The 19385-nt window shown below is 37.9% G+C and overlaps 1 protein-coding gene across 1 annotated transcript in view; it reads left to right on the forward strand.

Moving 5' to 3' along the window:
- Positions 1–17521, forward strand: part of LOC113531931 (connector enhancer of kinase suppressor of ras 3) — a 51990-nt gene extending 34469 nt beyond the window's left edge. Inside the window, exons 11-24 of the mRNA XM_053242036.1 lie at positions 255–448; positions 1625–1702; positions 3000–3286; positions 7395–7529; positions 7761–7814; positions 8115–8151; positions 8358–8527; positions 10657–10730; positions 12660–12731; positions 13056–13117; positions 13349–13437; positions 13621–13819; positions 14868–15049; positions 16615–17521. Of these exons, the coding sequence (XP_053098011.1) occupies positions 255–448; positions 1625–1702; positions 3000–3286; positions 7395–7529; positions 7761–7814; positions 8115–8151; positions 8358–8527; positions 10657–10730; positions 12660–12731; positions 13056–13117; positions 13349–13437; positions 13621–13819; positions 14868–15049; positions 16615–16821 (1840 nt within the window). The 3' untranslated portion in view covers positions 16822–17521. The remainder of the gene's footprint in view (positions 1–254; positions 449–1624; positions 1703–2999; positions 3287–7394; positions 7530–7760; positions 7815–8114; positions 8152–8357; positions 8528–10656; positions 10731–12659; positions 12732–13055; positions 13118–13348; positions 13438–13620; positions 13820–14867; positions 15050–16614) is intronic.
- The last annotated feature ends 1864 nt before the right edge of the window (positions 17522–19385 follow it).

Here is a 19385-nt window from a genome sequence, read left to right on the forward strand (position 1 = left end):
CTGCCTAACATGAAGATGAGTATTTACCAGCACTTCCCAAGAAGATTTATTCCTCTTATACCACAGCAATGTGCTAGTGCTGATAATTTATTTATTTTATTTAAACAAGTTAGTTCTTGAATCAACATCTTCAACAGTGCTGTGCTATAAATGATCATATCTAATATTACATAATATTGTCTGATATATATATATATATATATATATATATACACACACACACATAGTAAAATGGTATATGCATGTCTGTACAGGGACGTGAAGGACAGCGCATGTCCACAGGTCAGAATGAGGCAAAAAGCTCCTGAGTCTCCAAACTCGTCTCTGGATCGAGCTGCTAGGCGGTGCTCTAATCTCGTAGATTACGTCAGCAAACCCAACGTTAGCGTCTCTCCTCCAGAGACCGCCATCCCGCAGGCACGACTTCGGCAGCGCACACCCTCCAGAGGTCAGAACCACAAACACACAAACATCCATTCAGCTTTAATAACATGTAACTAACATATACATACCTCAGCTTCTATATAACATATACCCCACACCTTCCTCAACCTCAGATACCGTGTGCTTGGACTTTTAAATAATAATAATACTACTACTACTAATAATAATAATAATAATAATAATAATAATAATAATAATAATAATAATGACAATAATAATTGAATAGACTTATTTATTTTACTGCTTATTTTGTCTTTTATATACTTATTTTATATAATTAGTTATTTAATTTCATATTTTATCACTGTATACATAAACATCACCTCATTTACCTATCTTTGAAGTGACTTGTGGCCAAGTACGGTGACCCATACTCGGAATTTGTGCTCTGTATTTAACCCATCCAAGTGCACACACAGTAGTGAACACACACACAACGTGAACACACACCCGGAGCAGTGGGCTGCCTTTTTTGCTGCGGCACCCGGGTAGCAGCTGGGGGGGTTCGGTACCTTGCTCAAGGGTCTCACCTCAGTCGTGGTATTGAGGGTGGAAGAGAGCGCTGGTCATTCCCCCACCTACAGTCCCCTGATTTCCATAATTTAAAAAAATATATATTTTATTATTTTATTTTTTAATTTGTTTTGCTTTGTATTTTTATCTCCAGAAGCAGGCTATAAATATGTATTCATGTATAAGAGATCTAATTAATTCTCTTTTTTGAAATTTTTTTTATTTATTCTGCGTTTTCCTCAGTTATATGACTGACCTTTTCAGGTCTAACTTTTAAAAATAGAAAAAATGTAACCTTAAATATTTTATTATTTGTATTTCTTTTTTGCTTGCAAGGTGTTTTTGGAGCTTGAATGCGGTTGACCTTAAATGCAAAATATATCAATTTCACAGATAAATTTGACTTATTGCGTCCTGTGTGAATTGAGTCTAATGGACGCGAGCAGGGCAAACACAGAAATATGCCATGTGCTGGCACATTATCTAAATAAATATTAAGCTTATATAATGCACAAATTATAACACATGACTGCTGAAAGCATTTGCCTATATCTTAATGTGCATGAAGAATGTGGGCCTGATATCAGCAAAGTGATAGCATTGTGAAATGTATGTGTTTGTAACAGTACTAAGCAGGGCTAATTATGGCTGTGTGTGTGTGCTGCAGGGAAGCCGCGGCCGGTGTCTATGCCAGCTGACACGTGCGTGGGCCTGTCTGATTCCCCCTGGGCTTTTGGAAGGAAAGGTAAGAGCAAACAGCAAACAGAAACAGTCGCTCGGAGCCTTCCCTCTTCCACACGGAGCACACCTGCTCTACATTCCCTCCATTTATTGATGTAATCATTTGGAAAACACTTTTACCCGAAGCAACATAAAAGTCAGGCCAAATCCAGTCCACATGTATGCCTGAGCAGGTGGAGGTTATACTAGTGTTAGGTGTGATGGAAAAGTTTTGGAAAATATTCCAGTCTATGATTATTCAAGATCTAGAAACACTTTCAAACATTTCAAACTGCACCTTTAAAGCTAACAACCCTGATCCAAATCAACTGGCAGTGAGCAAAAGAAAAGAATCTGCTGAGCATACAATAAAGAATAATGTTGGAAGAATAGGATTATGTTTGACATGCTGTTATTTGTTTATTGTTAGTGATGTGCTATGTAAGAAAAAAACAGTTAGGGGTTGAAGGTCTTGCTCAAGGACCTAACAGTAATTAGAGCTCACAACCTTCTGGTTACTTGTGAGGAAACTTAATGGGTAACACACCCAAAAACATGATGAATTACATTTCGTAAAAGTCAACGGAATGTTACACTAGTGTTCAGTTACTAATGGAACAAGGCTAAGGTATATAACTCTGATTTATTTGGTTGGTTTCCATTGACACTTTTACTTGGTCCTGAGCCCATTTTGTTTTGATCTTGTCTTGGTTTTCACCATAAGCCTTAAAGTAATGTAATGTAATTCATCTTATTTTATCGTATTATTGTTTTATAAAAAGAGAAATCAGCTCTCCTGCTCTACTTACTCTATCTGCTGGTACACAACAATGTCAGTGTGATTGTCTACACAGGAAAGTCCTGCATAAGCTAACTAGCTAACTACTATACTATCTAGCCAGTTTTTTTTTTCTCTCTTGAATTAGTAAGACAAAAAGGTCACTTGTTATGATACCAAGAAATCTGAGCATGCAACATGCTCTGTAATAGTGTTGCTATCACTGGAGACTCCTTCCATAAATGTTAAATAAGCACGTTCTTACAGAATACTTGGTGTGTCCACCTTTCAAGTTCCTGAGTAAGTTACTATTGAAATGATAATGTATTAGAATGAGAGTATTAATATAAACCTGTGATTTAGATTATCACTGTCAGAGCTTCTGTTAATGAAAATTTATCAACGCCTTTTAACCAGTCAGAATTGAGATTTCGACAGCACTGTGACATGATAAACGTTGTACAATAGCACTCGACTGTACTATCCTAACTGATAGTGGACTCAATATCTAATAGTCTCATCATTTTTGTCATTTCTGTCTCAGGTGACGACGTGTTGCGCATGTATATGAGTAATGAGCGAATTCCCCCGATCGCTGAAGAAACCCCGTGTTTTCCCTTGCCGTACCGGCCAGCCAGTGAGAAGCAGCTCCTACGGGGGGTCGACCACATCCGTGGCAGTCAGTGCTTCATCAACGCCGAGCTGCACAGCAGCGCCACCGTGCTGTACCGAGACACCACACGCCGTAAGAGCCGGTCCTCACGCTCCTCCAAGAGGTCCTCAGAGCCCTCGCCTCTCAGCGCCTGGTTCGCTCGACTGAAGCTCTTCACACACTGATAAACACTGTGTGGAGGAGTGTGTCTCTACTGTGTCTCATGACTTCATTCATCTACACTCAGTATTATTATTTCATAATAATGGAATTTTATATTTTTATATTTATGGTTGAGTGTTAAAGAAACGTGTGGGGAAAAAGGCAATTTTACCTAATGTTTACCCTAAACCAAGAGACGTGAGTCAGTCAAGTGTGGATAAACGATACATTTAAAGTGATGCATTTACAGCTTTCGTTCATTCATCTTTAGTCACTGCCTGGTCAAGGTTGCAATGCCTTAAACTAGGCTACTAGTGTGTTTATATCATGAGATATAGAACCAACTAAATTTGTTTAAAAATTTGCAGGCAGGTACAAACAAAAACAATAACTGTGCAAGTGGGATTTTTAAAAGATGTCTGATGCACAGATACAGATAGTTGCATTGTGTTACACCCCTACAGCCAAGATCTATTTGGTGTCTGACTTTTGCCTATTGGGCTAGCCTCTCCCAAATATTATACATAAATACATGCCTCAATCTTCATATTGTCATTTGCATCACTTACAGCTTTTCATTACAAACTCACCTTCAGACTTTAACAGATGAAGCTCAAAGGGCAGAGTGATACCAATCTGCACTAAAGAAAAAGTTACTCTGGTTTTCCAAGATGGCTGACACCAGTTACACTACAGTGTTTAGCTACACAGCCACGCTTTATTCACATTTATAGATCACAGGAAGTCACACTGTATCCTAAACCACATAGGCAGGTCTGTGAGTGTGAAAATGTGGATGTGGTTTGAATCAGATATTTACAGAAAAGATTTTGGGTGAGACAGATTTCCATTATTTGTTAGCTATCAATTTTGGCTGATCAACTACAAAAGGGGGAACACTGAGTGAATCAGACTTTTCTATGAACCATTTTTTTAAGAGCCTTCCACCATTCCATCTGCTGTATTTAATGCCATATGGATCTTGGTTTGTTAAAAAAAATTAACAGGCACAGAAGCCTCTTTTGATTACTGAGAAAAGTCTTTTTCATTGAGAAAGATAATGAGTAAGTTCCTAAATTCGTTTCATCTTACCCTGTGTAGGTGGAGTGTGTTGTTTTTAATTAATAAATTATTTAAATTTTTTGTTTGTTTGTTTGTATTCGATGAGCATGTTTTCTGTATTGGTTGTAGTTTCCCCCAAAAAACTTAATTTATGCATTCTTTATGCATTTTCATGTACCTCATTTCTAAAATGTCTTGCCACTGGTTATGTACAATAAGCTATGGAGAGTGTACTCAGCATGACAGAAGGTGTCTGAACATGTAAATAGTTTTAATTATAGATTTTTTTTTTTTTATAAGTGACTACTGTGCTGTTTCAATTCGAAATGGCTCGAAGAAATGCAGTGGGTTTATGTCCATCAATGGTAAATTCATTTTAATGTTAAAATAATAATTCAGCCAAAAATTAAAATTAATGTACACAAAATAACTAAGCTAAACGAGTCTATAGGATTTGAATTTTTTGCTTCATTATCCTCATTATTCTCATAACTCCATTACAAAACTAAAGTAGTAACCTCAGGCACCAAACATGTCTTAACTGATTGACTACATTTGTGGTAAGTGGGAATTTGTGTACATTTAATTTTTTGCTGAACTATTGATTTATGTGTTGAGGGCTTGGCAAAATTAGTGACATAAATTATACATATCAGAAAAGAGAAATGTTTAGCCAGTTCATAGAAAGCATTCAGTGCATAAATCATCAAACATCATCATTTAACTCTTAAAAAACATACACTGTCATTCAAAACCACTGTCAGTCCAAAGTTTGGTCCTGTAAAGTTTGTCAAATGTCACAACGCTTGTCACATCCATATTCTGGACATCTAATAATTTAAAAGCTTTTAATTTGAAGTTGCTTTGACTTTTTCTCTAAATTGTGCTGCTCTTGTTCTATGCAAAAGGACTAATCCAGAAACTACTGAGAAAACATGGTGCATTAGTTTACATGGCCATAGACTTTAATAAAGATTGAAACTTAATGTAAACTGGACTGGTGGTGTACTTTTCCATTTGTGACTCAGAAGCGACACCTGGTGTAAAAACAGATAAAGTGCAGTATTATTTTTATAGCTCAGTGGCGACATCTAGTGTTTAATCAGGTGAATAGTTTAATGGCCATTCAATGGACACTCAATGGACACACAAGCTGGGTGAGCTGCACTTCAGTGCCAATAAACTCTTTTATTCATGTACATTCATCTACATTTTATTATTTACAGATCATAAATTGAGCTTCATACCTTGTTCTTGTATATAAATATTCACTACAGAGTCAAGAGCACTGCTTGCACTGTGTTTATCTGCACTTTATCAGACTGTTGCTGCCACCAATCTTTATATCCTCACATTATATTTTTATACTTTTTTTAATACTTTCCCATTTTCTCTATTTAAATTCTATTTTATGTCACTGACAGTCATAATAAGCATTTCAGTACACATACTGTGTATGGTTTTGTGTAACAAATAAAATTTGAGTGTGAATTTGAGTGTTGGCTACACTATCTTAGTTTAAGATTTAACAAAATTAACTTTTTAAAAAGGATACATTTATAAAAATACAAGAGTGATTTCTTCTCAAAATATAGGCAAAATGTATAAACCCAATACGTTTTGATAAAAAGGAATTGCTGGAGAACTCACCAGTCTGTTGCAGGGCACCACGCACACACACATTCACACCCATGGGTAATTTAGTGTGACCATTCTGCATATCTGTATGTTTTTGGACAGTGGGAGGAAACCGCGGAATGCAGAGGAAACCCACGTGAACTAGGTGAGAATACATTAAACTCTACACAGACCATAGTTTTAAAATACTGATGATAAACGTAGCCAGCAGCTATTCATTGCCTTGCAAAGGAAGTTGAAGAAAGGTTGGTTTGAGTATTTCAGAAACTGCTGATCTCCTGGGATTTTCAGTGATACCAGCCTCTAGAATTAAAAAAAAAAAACATCAGGCGAGCGTTGGTTTTGTAAGTGGAAACACTTTGTTGATGAGAGAGGTCAGAGAAGAATGGCCAGACTTATTCAAGCTGCCAGAAAGTCTATGGTAAGTCAAATAACCACTCTTTACAACCATGTTGAAGAGAAAAGCATCTCAACACAGTTTTACGAATGGGGTTCTTAATAATTTGGTGGTTGGGTGTATATCAAAAGAAAAGCACGAGTTGCATTACTTTTAACAATAATAAAAGAACTGTTGTTAAAGCAGAGGGGGTATGGTGGTTTAGTGGTTAGAACATTTGCCTTGCACCTCTGGAGTTGGGGGCTCAAATCCCACTTCTGCCCTGTGTGTGCATGGAGCTTTCAAGCTCTCACCATGCTTCGGGGGTTTCCTCCGGATACTCTGGTTTCTTCCCCCAGTCCAAAGACGTGCACTGTAGGCTGATTGGCATCTCAAAAATTGTGTGTAGTGTGTGATTGTGCCCTGTGATGGGTTGATATCCCATCCAGGGTGTCCCCTGCCTTGTGCCATGAGTTCCCTGGGATAGGCTCCAGGCGGTATAGAAAATGGATGGATGGATGTTGTTAAAGTGATACCTTCAGTCTGAATAACGGGGGGGGCTTTTTGTTTTACTGACAAACAACAGAGATTTTTAACCCTTATTCCACCATATTACACTCAGAGTACACATAACATAAACATAATTTCTCTAATATAAATGGCGTTCCTAAAAATTATTTGACTGGAAAAAAAAACTATAAAAATGATTTATAAATTTTGATTGTCAAAATTACTTGTTGGGGAAAAAAAATATTTTATAAAAATAGATTTGTAGAAATTATGTTGGGAAATCTATCCAAGAACAAAAATCTATATATTGAATAATAAAAAAAAAAAATATATATATATATATATATATATATATATATATATATATATATATATATATATATATATATATATATATATATATAAGAAGAAGAAGTAGAAGAAAGAAAGAAACACTCAGAAAGGTTAAAATGATTCATTACTCATGCTGACGAATCGATTCACCCAATCGACTCGTTTAAAATGGAACCGATTCGTTCGTGAATCGCCAGACGCTATAGGTGAACGCGGTGCTCGGTTTGTCTAAATTTGTCACAAGTTTCGTGTGTTTGTTACCCGAAATGAGCACTAACATGTTTCTGGAAGTGATTTTATACACTGCCTGGAAGCTGCATGTACTCCAGTGCTGGCTTCAGGTAATCTGAATCAGTAAGGAGTTTTATTATTACACGTGTCATCATAAATGAATGAATCAGCACAGCAGTCTGGCGGTTTGTTTGTCTAGATTAGCAAACAAAACTGTAATTAAATGCTGGTTTAAAGTTTTTCACACCTTTTCTATCTTCAGCCTGAAACATGTTTGTAGTTAAATGAACTTAATTGCTGTGTACTTGAATAGTGGCGGTTGCTTGTGTCCTTGTTTGCAGAACTTGTTGTCCTTTAATGTTAGTCCTGCAGAAGTGAGTGACATGCAGGAGACTGTAAGTGCTCTCTGAAAACTCATGAAGAGGTGTCATATGGTTGCATGCAAAAACAGAGAGGGTCAGACAGCAACACTCTTGGTGTGCATTGGGGTGTGAGATCTGTGGGAGGGGAAGTGTGTGTGTGTGTGTGTGTGTGTGTGTGTGTGTGTGTGTGAGTGAGTGAGAGAGAGAGAGAGAGAGAGAGAGAGATCTTGAAACTGTACCCTGTCTCTATGATCTGTGTGGGCTGATGGCTGTGTCGCTCCAGGCACATTTTCAGCCTCTCTTACCTCTGATCTTCTCTGTCCTTGCTTCAAGCTTCTTCTAGAAGTCTTTCCCACTGCGGCTTGTCAAGGTAAGCAGATCAACCTGATACTCAGTTACACAAAAAAGGACAAGCAGTCATACAAAATTCATTCAATAATTCAAAACCTCAAGTGTCTTGTGAGTCTATGATGTTTATAATTACTGCTTCTTAACTCCAGAATGGTAAGCTATATATATACACGTGTGTGTGTATGTGTGTGTGTGTGTGTGTGTGTGTGTTTCTTTGGCTTACAGGCGATGCCGGGATGAGTCGTAGGAGGGTCTCGGTGAAGGACCTGGGACAGGTGGACTGTAATGGCTGGCTCTACAAAAAGAGAGAGAGCCGAGCTTTCCTGAGGAATAAGTGGAAGAAATATTGGGTCGTGCTGAAAGGATGCTCTCTGTACTGGTACACAAATGTATTGGTGAGTCTTGTGTGGTTTTCTATGTAGAAACGTGTTTACGCTTTAGACAACGAAAGACTGAAGCATTTTTGATAGTTAAAGATTCTTTAAAGGAATATTTTAGCCAAATATAAAATGTACACAATTTTCCACATACATCAACTGTAATGGATCAGCCGAGATATGTTTGGTGCCCGAATACTGTTTTTTTTATTATAATTATTATTATTTTTATTGTTCAGTCAGGGAAGTATCTACCAGCTTAACAAAAATGCCACTGCAAAAAAAAATACTGTCTGCAGTAAACAAAAACTTGTATAAACTAGTTTTGGTGCTGCTTGTCAATCTTCACTTACTGACTTACTGTCTAATCCCACACACACACTTACTTGGGCAGTGTAACTGGCGAAATGATATAATTTATTGATTTTTTGATGTGATTGTAAACCCAACCTCAGACCAAACTGTGCCTACGGAAGCTCCAGATCTCTGATCTTAGCTGGCAAGTGTGAAACCTTCTGTGGTATCACATCCGCAATAAGATTTGATAAGTTGTGAATTCTGATATGTTTTTCTGCTCACCATGGTTGTAAAGAATGGTTAATTGAGCTGTATTGAGCTGTATTGAGCCTTCCTGTTAGCTTGAACTGCTCTGGCCATTCTCCTCTGATCTCTCTCATCAACAACTGTTGCCCACTGGGTGTTTGTTGTTTTTCGCACCATTTTGTGTAAACTCAAGAGACTGGCGTGCGTAAAATCCCAGGAAATCCGCAGCTTCTGAAATACTCAATCCAACCTGTGTGCCACCAACAGCCATGGTGAAAGTCACTGAGATCACATCTTTCCCCATTCTAAAGTTTGATGTGAACATTCACTTAAACGCTTGACCTGTATCTGCATGATTCTATGCATTGTGCTCCTGCCACATGATTGGCTGATTGGATAAATGCATGACAAAGAAGGTGATTTGCCTTCAAGATGATGGCCGCCACGACTGCAATGACCTGTCTCAGCATTTTGACTAAAAAGACACCTCTGCAGGCATTGTGATTGGGACATTGGGATTGCTAGTTCATCGGTTCACCTGAGGATGCCTACTGAATTAGCAACTTAATGGCTAGCTACATAATCTGTGAAGTGGTGCTACATAAGCTAGTTAACTTGACCTACAAAATGACTCCAAACACATTTTAAAACCCAAATACGGCTGTTAGCTATGAGACAGTTTCTCCAATGATATAAGATATGGACCGCCTCTGGTCATATAATGTGCACTGAAATCACATAGCACTTTAGCACTGATTTTCCATTTCTTTTACTTTTCCATTTTATTTAATCTTACTTTCATCGTGATCTCTGAGTAATTTTGAATATATTATATTCTAAATATTTTATATATCACAGTTCTATTGAATTCTCTATTCTAGTTAGTCAGAAGGTGTGGATTAATTTTCTATAACAGCATGATCATGACAGAAAATAGTAGTTATATTAATGCACTGGTTTAAATACGTTATCATTTCTGTAATATTGTCTTAATCAGCTACCTTATGATAGCAATTGGGTGTATCTCATACACGCTCACACATCACATAATTAGGTCTGTGTTTATTTTTTTTTTAATTTGACCCAGTTTGATATGACATGCAGTTTGGAAGATGCTAAGTTCCTGTAAGTTCCTCTTATTGGTTATATTGCAATATTGTTGTAGTTACATGGCAAAAGTAAAGAAGCAAACTTCAGACACCAAACATGCCTTTGCTGAAGCTGAGTGACTGCTTTTAGATTGAGGAAAAATACTTGTGTGCATTTGACTTTGGGCTTTTTTCTTTAAATAGAGCTTTTATGGACAGTCTTTCTATCCTAATATCCAGCCCAGGCCATAATTTGCTTCAAATGGTGAAGAACAATAGGTAATTAGCACAAGAAAGATAGTCTCCGCCTCTCATCACCGGGCTGTTGATCACAAGTGATTAAGGGTTTGGCTATGCATTGAATTAAGGAGCAAAATGGGCACATTTTTTAGAAGTTCTAATTCAATTCAAAAGCTGAAATCCAATCAGGCTGCTGTTGAAAAGCCAGCTGCAGAACATGCTCAGCCTCAGACATCCTGCGTGAATCTTTTGGATCACATCTTCTTGTTGTAACAGGCTCTGAAAGCAGAAGGCTACATCAACCTGAGAGGCTTCACTCTGGACCAGGCACACGAGTGCAAGAGGAAGTTGTGAGTGTTTCTTTGGTTTTCCTTTAGTTTAGTCATTTGTTGGGTATGAATCAGCAAAATATCAGACCAAAACCACCGAGTGTGAACAACCACAGAATGTTAGTTTGACAGCATGCACCTCTGTAACACGGTTTAATCCCAGATGTGCTTTTCATTAATCCCATTGGCCTAGGCTGTATGTTTAGATTTATAGCAATACAAATACCAAATATACAGTACTGTGCAAAAGTCTTAGGCACCCTACTTTTTTTTTTTTTTTAGTACAAACTTTGTTATAGATTTTTATTTTATGACGTCTACATTATTGATTCAGTACAAAAACATTTTAGATTTCCAAACATTAGTTTTCCGGCACAAAATTAAATATTACAGAAAAATGTTTGTATGTCAGTAAAGAAAGCAGCAGATTACGTAAGAGACACTTTTCAGACAAAAAAACATAATGAAGGCTGCTGGGTTTCGCTGCAAAAATAAGAAGCAAGTGAGACAGTCAAAGTCTCCAGAAGAACTGTGGCTGCTTCTGCAAGATGCTCAGTAACACTTACAGCTCATTTCCTTATAAAATTGCATGAATTGTACCTGAGATTACTTTTTTTTTTCTTTTTTTTTTTTTTTTTTTTTTAATCAAAGGATCGTCACACCAAAAATTGACTTTGTTTCATTGATTACTGTTTGCTGATCTTTATAGTACTTTTTTCAAATGTAGAAATATTTAATTTAATTATTTTTGAAGGCATATTTGCTCTACAGCATTTCTTTGCATGTGTCTAGGACTTTTGCACAGAACTGTACATTATCTTGATCTTGAACTAATATTAAAAAGATTAAACATGTTATTTTACAAAGAGAAATGTATATTCATTGATTTGGTGACACTTTTTGTAAAGGAGCATTTATGGAAGGACTCTAGTGTCAGTAAGTTTTCAGGAACGTGGGCTTTGCAGTTTCTAGGTAACATGACATGCTGTTTCATTTTGTTTCATTAACTTCAAGAGGAACAAAAAAGAGAGATTGGTGATGTAACGACCAGCAATTTATAGCAGTTATTACGTAAGTGATAACAGGAACTGACTTGCCTTGCAGGCATCTCATAGTATTAAATGTAACCATAATTGGATAAAGAATTTAATTAATAAAAAATGTAATGGGTTTTTTGCTGTGGTACGTGGTGACATGCTGTTATTGGAAACTAATCAGCTTTAGATGATAGCAGTAACTCATCCTATCACATCATCCCATTGTTCATAATTTTCCTGTAACAGCATGCCTCCAAGTGTTTTATTCTATACTTAATTAATATCAGTCTGATGGCAAATGGGAGTGCAAATAAGAGATGAAAGGAATGGGACAATCATTAACATGGTCGTTTAAAAAAACATTTTTTACAAACACCAATTACTTGTTAATACTTTAATTTCTCCTTGATATCCTCAGGGTCAAAATATTGTCTGTCTGATATAAATACGCTTTTAATTTTCTTCTTCCTTTTTTTTTTTTTTTTTTAATGTCCAGTAGAAAAATTAGAATAAAGCTCCATGTTGACACCATCAATCTACTGAATTTGTCTTCTACACTCATTTTGAAATGTCGAAATGTAGCTGAAGCCCCTCACTAAGCTACTGCAGTAATCTCAGAGTGGTTAAGCATCTGCACTAATAGCATGCTGTCACCTTCTCAGGCACAGGAAATAGTCTGGTAAACACAACTTAACTATAGTGCTCAGACCCTGCTCTCCCACTTCCGCTTCAGACAGAGTTACTTTATACTGTTTTCTTGACACATTCGCTGCGTTTTAACATGTACACACACACACACATGCTTACACAGTCTCAGCCTCTGCACAGATCTGTCTTTAAGCCTGCATGGGCAATGTGTGTGATGCATGCAGGCAATCATTTCCTCCTGTTTTTTTTTTTTTTTTTTCTTCAGTGCTATAAAGGCCAGCCACCCGCAGGTCGTGACGCTCTTCTTTGCAGCTGAGAACTCACAAGATATGTACAAGTGAGTGTGGTAAAAAAGCACAAGTAGGAGCTGTGTGTGTGTGTGGTGCACAGTGGCTCTTTTGCATATATTTTAGAACATCTGTCCACATACTGTATATGGTAGTCTTTAGTTAGTGAGGTGAAAATCCTGTGATTTTTCTTTTCGACTGATAGACAGGCTAGAGGCGATACACTGACATATAGTACGTAACACATGCGCTATATTCAGTACATGCCCACACACATAATTGCAAACATACACCTACTGTATATGCGATATATACCTTATAAATTAGGTATCTTTTTATTTTATTGCTCACAAATCTTTTTTTTGTGTTAACAGGTGGTTGAGTAAGCTAACTGCAGCCTCTAACAAGAAAGAACTTACAGAAGTCGTTACTGCAGGTAATGATGTCCGCAATTTTTACAAGCACACACACAAGTTCATAGTTAAATCGTCATTGTGACCTATTTCTCTGCTTTATATAGAAACTGGCCACATATGCACATATGTGTTAGTCAAAGAAGGTCAGAGTTTGCAACCTTGTTCTTCATGTGGTCTCTGGTCATGACATTTCCACTTAACTCTGTGTGCATGTGTGTGTGTGTGTCTTTTGCGTATGTGAATACACATAGAGTGTTACAGTGAAGACAGTGATGACGAGGATGATGTTGAAGAAACAGGAGCCCAGTACACTGAGCATCTATCCACCAGCTCCATCAATGTGAGTTCTTATAATGACTTTTTGTGTCCTCAGGTTTTGCAGTTTTGCCTGTTTTTATTGGGCGTATATGTTAAATCTGGAAACATTCCAGATTTAGTCCCCTTTTGCTGTAAAACTTCACAGTATTGTCCAGATGTGTGCATATAAACATGCTGAGTGTGTGTGTGTGTTTGTGTTACGCAGGGTTGTCTTCCTCCACCACACTCCAGCTCGTCCCCGTGCCGGGACATGCTCCCCCTTGTGTCTCCGGTGTGTAACACCTCAGAGTGTGTGAGTTCAGACAGTGAGTCATGGCTGGAGCTCAGCTCTGACTCTCAGGGCCCAATGTGCGTCAGCGAGCACAGTGACATCGGCCGTCTGCAGGATTACCATGGCGATGAACGTAAGTGAACATCTGTTTTAACATCTCAGTACAACCTGACACCAGCATGTCATTTTTCCCCAACTCAACCATTTAGTCTTTAAAGCTACGGGACTAAACATGCCATACATTTTAAAAACATTTAATATATGTGATAAACTTTTGTGCCATTTTTTTACATACAGGATGTCTGAAAAAGGAACCAGTGGGAATATATTGAGCAAATGTCAATCCCAAATATGTCCAAATATTTCAATCCAAATATTGATCCAAATATGTTGAGCAAAATCCGCAAAAACACGATGCAGCGGCTGAGAAAATGCGTGGAGTAGAGAGTACTTTATTGATCCCCAAGGGGAAATTTGCATAAGGTGGGAACATATAGAGCATATGTTGTAAATAATACATGCAAAATTAAGTATATGTAACTTTACTCTCATTGGTTCCTGCCTTTTCGGACACTCGGTAGATTTGATACCTTACTTTTAAACCCTTCTACATTTTATATCCTCTTATACCTTCTATTACATTCCCTTTATTTATCCCCTACCCTATTTAATTACGTTTACATTTTGTTATGTTTAACTTTCTGTGCCCTACTTTTACACCCTTCTACATTTTATAGCTATTTGCTCCCTATTTTTTGTTCCCCACATTATGGTAGTTACTTCTGCATTTAGTACATTTTGTGTCCTATATTCTATGCCTTATTTTTGTTCCCTTTAACATTAATACCTATCGTATCCTATATTACGTACTTTCCATTTTGCTCTACTTTTATACCCTTCTACTATACTGTATGTAAACTTTTTCACCCAACTTTTATCTGTCTATATTTAATAGTCTTTTGTTCCCTACACTTTTATACCCTTCAAGTTTACTTTTCTTTCTATGCTTTTCTATCTCTGATCTAGGCTCCCATAAAATCCACTTCATGATTAGACCTTTCCACTCACTGAGCCCAAATATACACAGCGCTTACACACAAACTGTGTACTACTCACAATCCCAGCTCACACACAGTGCTCAGAAAAAAACAGGTCTAACAGTCACTGTGGTGTTCCACCAGGGCCTCCGTCTGACGAGCTGGAGATGCTGTATCTGCACCTCAAAAACGCCAGCCTGTCCCCGAGCGGAGAACTGCAGCCTGTGACTAAACGGGACTACAAATCGTCCTTCATCAGACGCTGCAAAAACGACACCATCAACGAGAAGCTGCACCTGGTCCGAGCTCTCAACAGTACTCTAAAGGTAGGACACGTGAAGGGTTTTGGTCATCCATGTCATTTTGAAAGGTCCAGAAGGAAGCAGGAGGTGATGATGATTCTCTGACAGCTGTTTTGAAGCAGGCATACTGATACCACCCTATATTTCTTGCTGTCAGGTATTAATGAAGCTCCTCAGATGAGTGTTAGAATGTCTTCAACAAAGGTTTTTAGCTATCCAAATCGGTTTGAAATATATATATATAACACACGAGTGAGAATGTTTGGACTTTGGCTGTGGTTTGAAGGCGGCTGACTGTATCCTTACATAAAGACAAACCACTTATCACCTACTCATAATGAGGTTGTAATGTATTTCCCCTGGAATTGCACTCCATTTCACACCTGCAGACCTCAGTGAGCATCAAGGGCACTTAATAAACTTTTAGATGATCACTGCTATTAATCACACATGGAAATGGTGCGAAATTTCCTCTAAATTTAAACTTCTAACAGCTGCCAAAAACAGTATAGCAGAGTATCTTTAAGATTCTTACAAAAGTTCAGACACGTTGAAGTCATATTCTTGGAATTCCTGTTTTAATACTCTTTCTGACTATTGACTATATCGATATTAAAAAAAACATTTAACAACTCTTCCATAACAGTTTGTATTTAAGCACTTATTCATCATCCAATATCTGATTCCAATGGGACTCTAAATGAGTGTTCTAAAGGTGAGAACACTTGTTCTTAAGACTGTACTGTTACTCTAAGCCGAGATTTGTCTAACAGTTGATATTAGACAATATTAGCGGTCAATTGTGTAACATGTGTGTGCTACAAGTGGCTAATTTAGGTGATTCGTATATAAACATGCTGAGTTTTACAGTTAGTCTTGGTTTTCTTCCGATAAAATTAAAAGGTTAGAAAAATTTCTGATTATTTTTAATTTTAATTTTTTTATTTCTAATTTTCTAATTCTGCAGTATATTTAACGTGAACCAATTTCTACCCAAAAATAATAAAGGGTGTTAAAGCCTTTTGACTTGCAGTATATTTCAGTCCACAAAACATGGGTCGTGCAAACTTTGGCAGTTATGTATTTATCAGTCGTGGCCTAATGGTTAGGGGCTCGGAGGTGAACCTGAAGGTTGTGGGTTCGAGTCTCGGGTCCGGCAGGGATTGTAGGTTGGGGGAGTGAATGACCAGCGCTCTCATCCACCCTCAATACCACGACTGAGGTGAGACCCTCGAGCAAGGCACCGAACCCCCAACTGCTCCCCAGGCGCCACAAAAAAAAAAAAAGGCTGCCTACTGCTCCGGGTGTGTGTTCACGGTGTGTGTGTGCACTTGGATGGGTTAAATGCGGAGCACAAATTCCGAGTATGGGTCACCGTACTTGGCCACAAGTCACTTCACTTCAACCATTAACCCACCAACCAAAACCACAATTCTAAAATCCACCAGAAGGTGTCAGTATTTATGACTTAATAGAATACAGCTCATGTAAATATATGCACATTGTATACATATTGTTGTTAGTCTCATGTAGGTTGTAGTCTCATGCAGTACACCATTCTGACATCTGTGTGTGTGTGTGTTCTCCAGGCCAAAGAGGCAGACCTCCTGGCTATTGAGCAGGTTCTAGCTGATTCAGAGTTAGATGGCAATAAATTCAGAAGGTGGAAGAGTGCGAATTTTCTCCTACTGGAAGAAATCAACTGCAAAATGAGCAGAGTAGAGGAAAAACCAGACATTCAGCCCGAACAGAGGCCATCCTCCACGCCGGCTGTGTTCGCAGAGACCAGCCTGTGAGTGTGAACGTACATAATTAAGGTTGTCTTTCACTTTTGATGATAGTTCTGTTGTCTATTTAATCAGTTTTTAAATGTGTGATAAGGAGGGATGTTGAAAATTATCATCTAGAAACATTTATGCTTTGCTCTGCAGGTTTAATAATGAAATTGATAACTGCAAATGAACTCGTTTTGGAATTGCACAAGTGGTTCTGTCAGTAGATGATTCCAAAACACTTGTAAAGTTCAGTCATCACTCTTTATCACACAATGAATGCTGTACCTTCTGTCTCACATGAAGAAAATGTGCGTATATGTTGAAGTCAAACATGATTATGGCATGATTTGGAGTGTAAAATGGACAACCTAGCAGATATTTGAACTCAATTTGACTTTTCTAAATAGAAAATATTTTATGCCAAATATCAGTCTAGGTCGCATGTCTGATGTCGCATTGGACACTAACTTATTGCTCTCTTTTTTTCAAAAAACATTTTGAAGAATAGAATGAAAGCAATTGGATTTTAACCAACATCTAGCAACAAATCACTAGTAAAAATATCTATTTTAATTATTTTAAGTTTTAAATATGTATGTATTTACTGTAAATAAATCTCAAAAGTATTGTATATGTCAGTTTCTGTAAAAACTTGTGCATTTCAGCTCATGTATTTTATCATCTTATTGTAATAGCTGTTATTAAATAATCTTCAAACACACTGCACCAGCAAGAAATCTTTTCTATAAACCAGCAATCTGTAGACTTCCAAAAGCCATTTATCAGAAAAAGAGAGACTTTTCCAGTCCTTTACACAAAGCCGATTAGTCTTGTGGTGTACCATCTGCGATTGCATCCCGACAGATTCATCAATGAGATGCTGAAGAACACAGTGCTGCCATGCAGATCATATGCAGCCATCTGTTGCTGTCTTTGTATCAGAGTATAAAGGGAGGTAATCTGACTGCCATGCCTCGGCCTTGGCTCTGACACTGATTTGAATGAGAATCGAGCAACGTCTGGACACTAGATGTCTCTGCAGAGCATGCTGAAGATTGTGATAAAAGGGTCTAAAGTTATATTAAGTCATTCATCTAATTTGGAAGTGAAGCTGAAACTAATCTGAGCATAGAGATGGAACAGTTAAAAGTTAAAGCTCTTGATCAAAGACCCAACTGTGGCTCTTGGGCAGTCTGACAACATGCAGGTCAGTAGTGCAATACCTTATCTGCTGAGCTACCACTGCCCTAAATCAAAGGTATTATTAGGTGTGTTCAGTCGATCCATCCAACCATCCATCTATCTAACTTCAGGGTCAGTCTGGAGTCTATTCTGAAAACAATGGGCGTGAGGCAAGAGCATACCCTGGATGGGACCATGCACACACACATTCACATGTTCAATTACACCAAGGAGCATTTTAGGGTAACCAATCCACATTCTGGCATGTTTTTGGGAAATGACAGGAAACCCACATGAACACAGCGAGAACATGCACAGAAACTCAAAACAAACAGTAACCCGAGCTCAGGATCAAACCCTCAGACCCTGGAGCTGTGAGGTGGCAACATGCACCACCACACAGTTACAGTAAGCACTTTATCCAGGTTAGGGTTGTGGTGACTCCATCCCACAAAAGCTTGGTGTGAGGTGGGAATATAACCTGGATGGGTCGCGAGTGTACCATGTACACACGGTCACACCTAGATGTAATCTAAAGTAGTCAATTCACCTTCTGGCAGTTTTTTTCGGAAGTGAGGTGTCAGTGGATTTATAGTGAGCTGGGACAGGCAAACTGCTGTTTTCTACGTGCTGTAAATAGGTTTTAAATTGTTTATTATGAAACATATATAGGTTACCTTTGTTGTAACTGTAATATCATTGGGAAACAAATGGCACCCAATCATGAAATCATCATCTCATACCAATATGTGCTATTGGATCATTAATTATAATTAAGTGATATGGTACTAAATCACTCCTGAGGAATGCATACATTAGAAAACAATAGGAAGCTTTACTAATAAGCCCCCAGGTTTATGACTGAGAACTCCTGTAATATTCTTCCTACAATCACACACTTGTACCTGGTCAGTTGGTGTAATGTTTAGTCAGACAGTGAGGCAGGACCCTGTCCGAGTACAGACTGCCTCACTTTAAAGTCACTTTGTGCCTGACAAAAAAAAAGTGCCTGACAGATGAATGAATGTAAATGTTGAAGGCTAGTGAAGGTTAATAAACAGCCAGCTGCGCAGTTTGAAACATATATGAGTACAGAAGGCAGAATTGTGGCCCCAGGGTGCAGAAAAATGATATGCCTTTATTTGCTCTGGATAAAATATCCTGAGGCATCTGAAACAGGAGAGGTCAGACAGAAGACAAGGGAGCTACACACTGTAAACAGAAGCATGTCTGCATGTCTAAGTGTGTGTGACTGATTTTATATCTACAGCCAGATAATGGTGCTTCACTCAGTTATGTTATAAACAGTATAAATCTCTGTGTGTGTGTGTGTGTGTGTGTGTGTGTGTGTGTGTGAGAGAGAGAGAGAGAGAGAGAATCGGCATAGTCACTCTTCTAAAACA

The sequence above is a fragment of the Pangasianodon hypophthalmus genome, chromosome 19 (assembly GCF_027358585.1).
Source record: "Pangasianodon hypophthalmus isolate fPanHyp1 chromosome 19, fPanHyp1.pri, whole genome shotgun sequence".
NCBI classification, from domain to species: Eukaryota; Metazoa; Chordata; class Actinopteri; order Siluriformes; family Pangasiidae; genus Pangasianodon; species Pangasianodon hypophthalmus.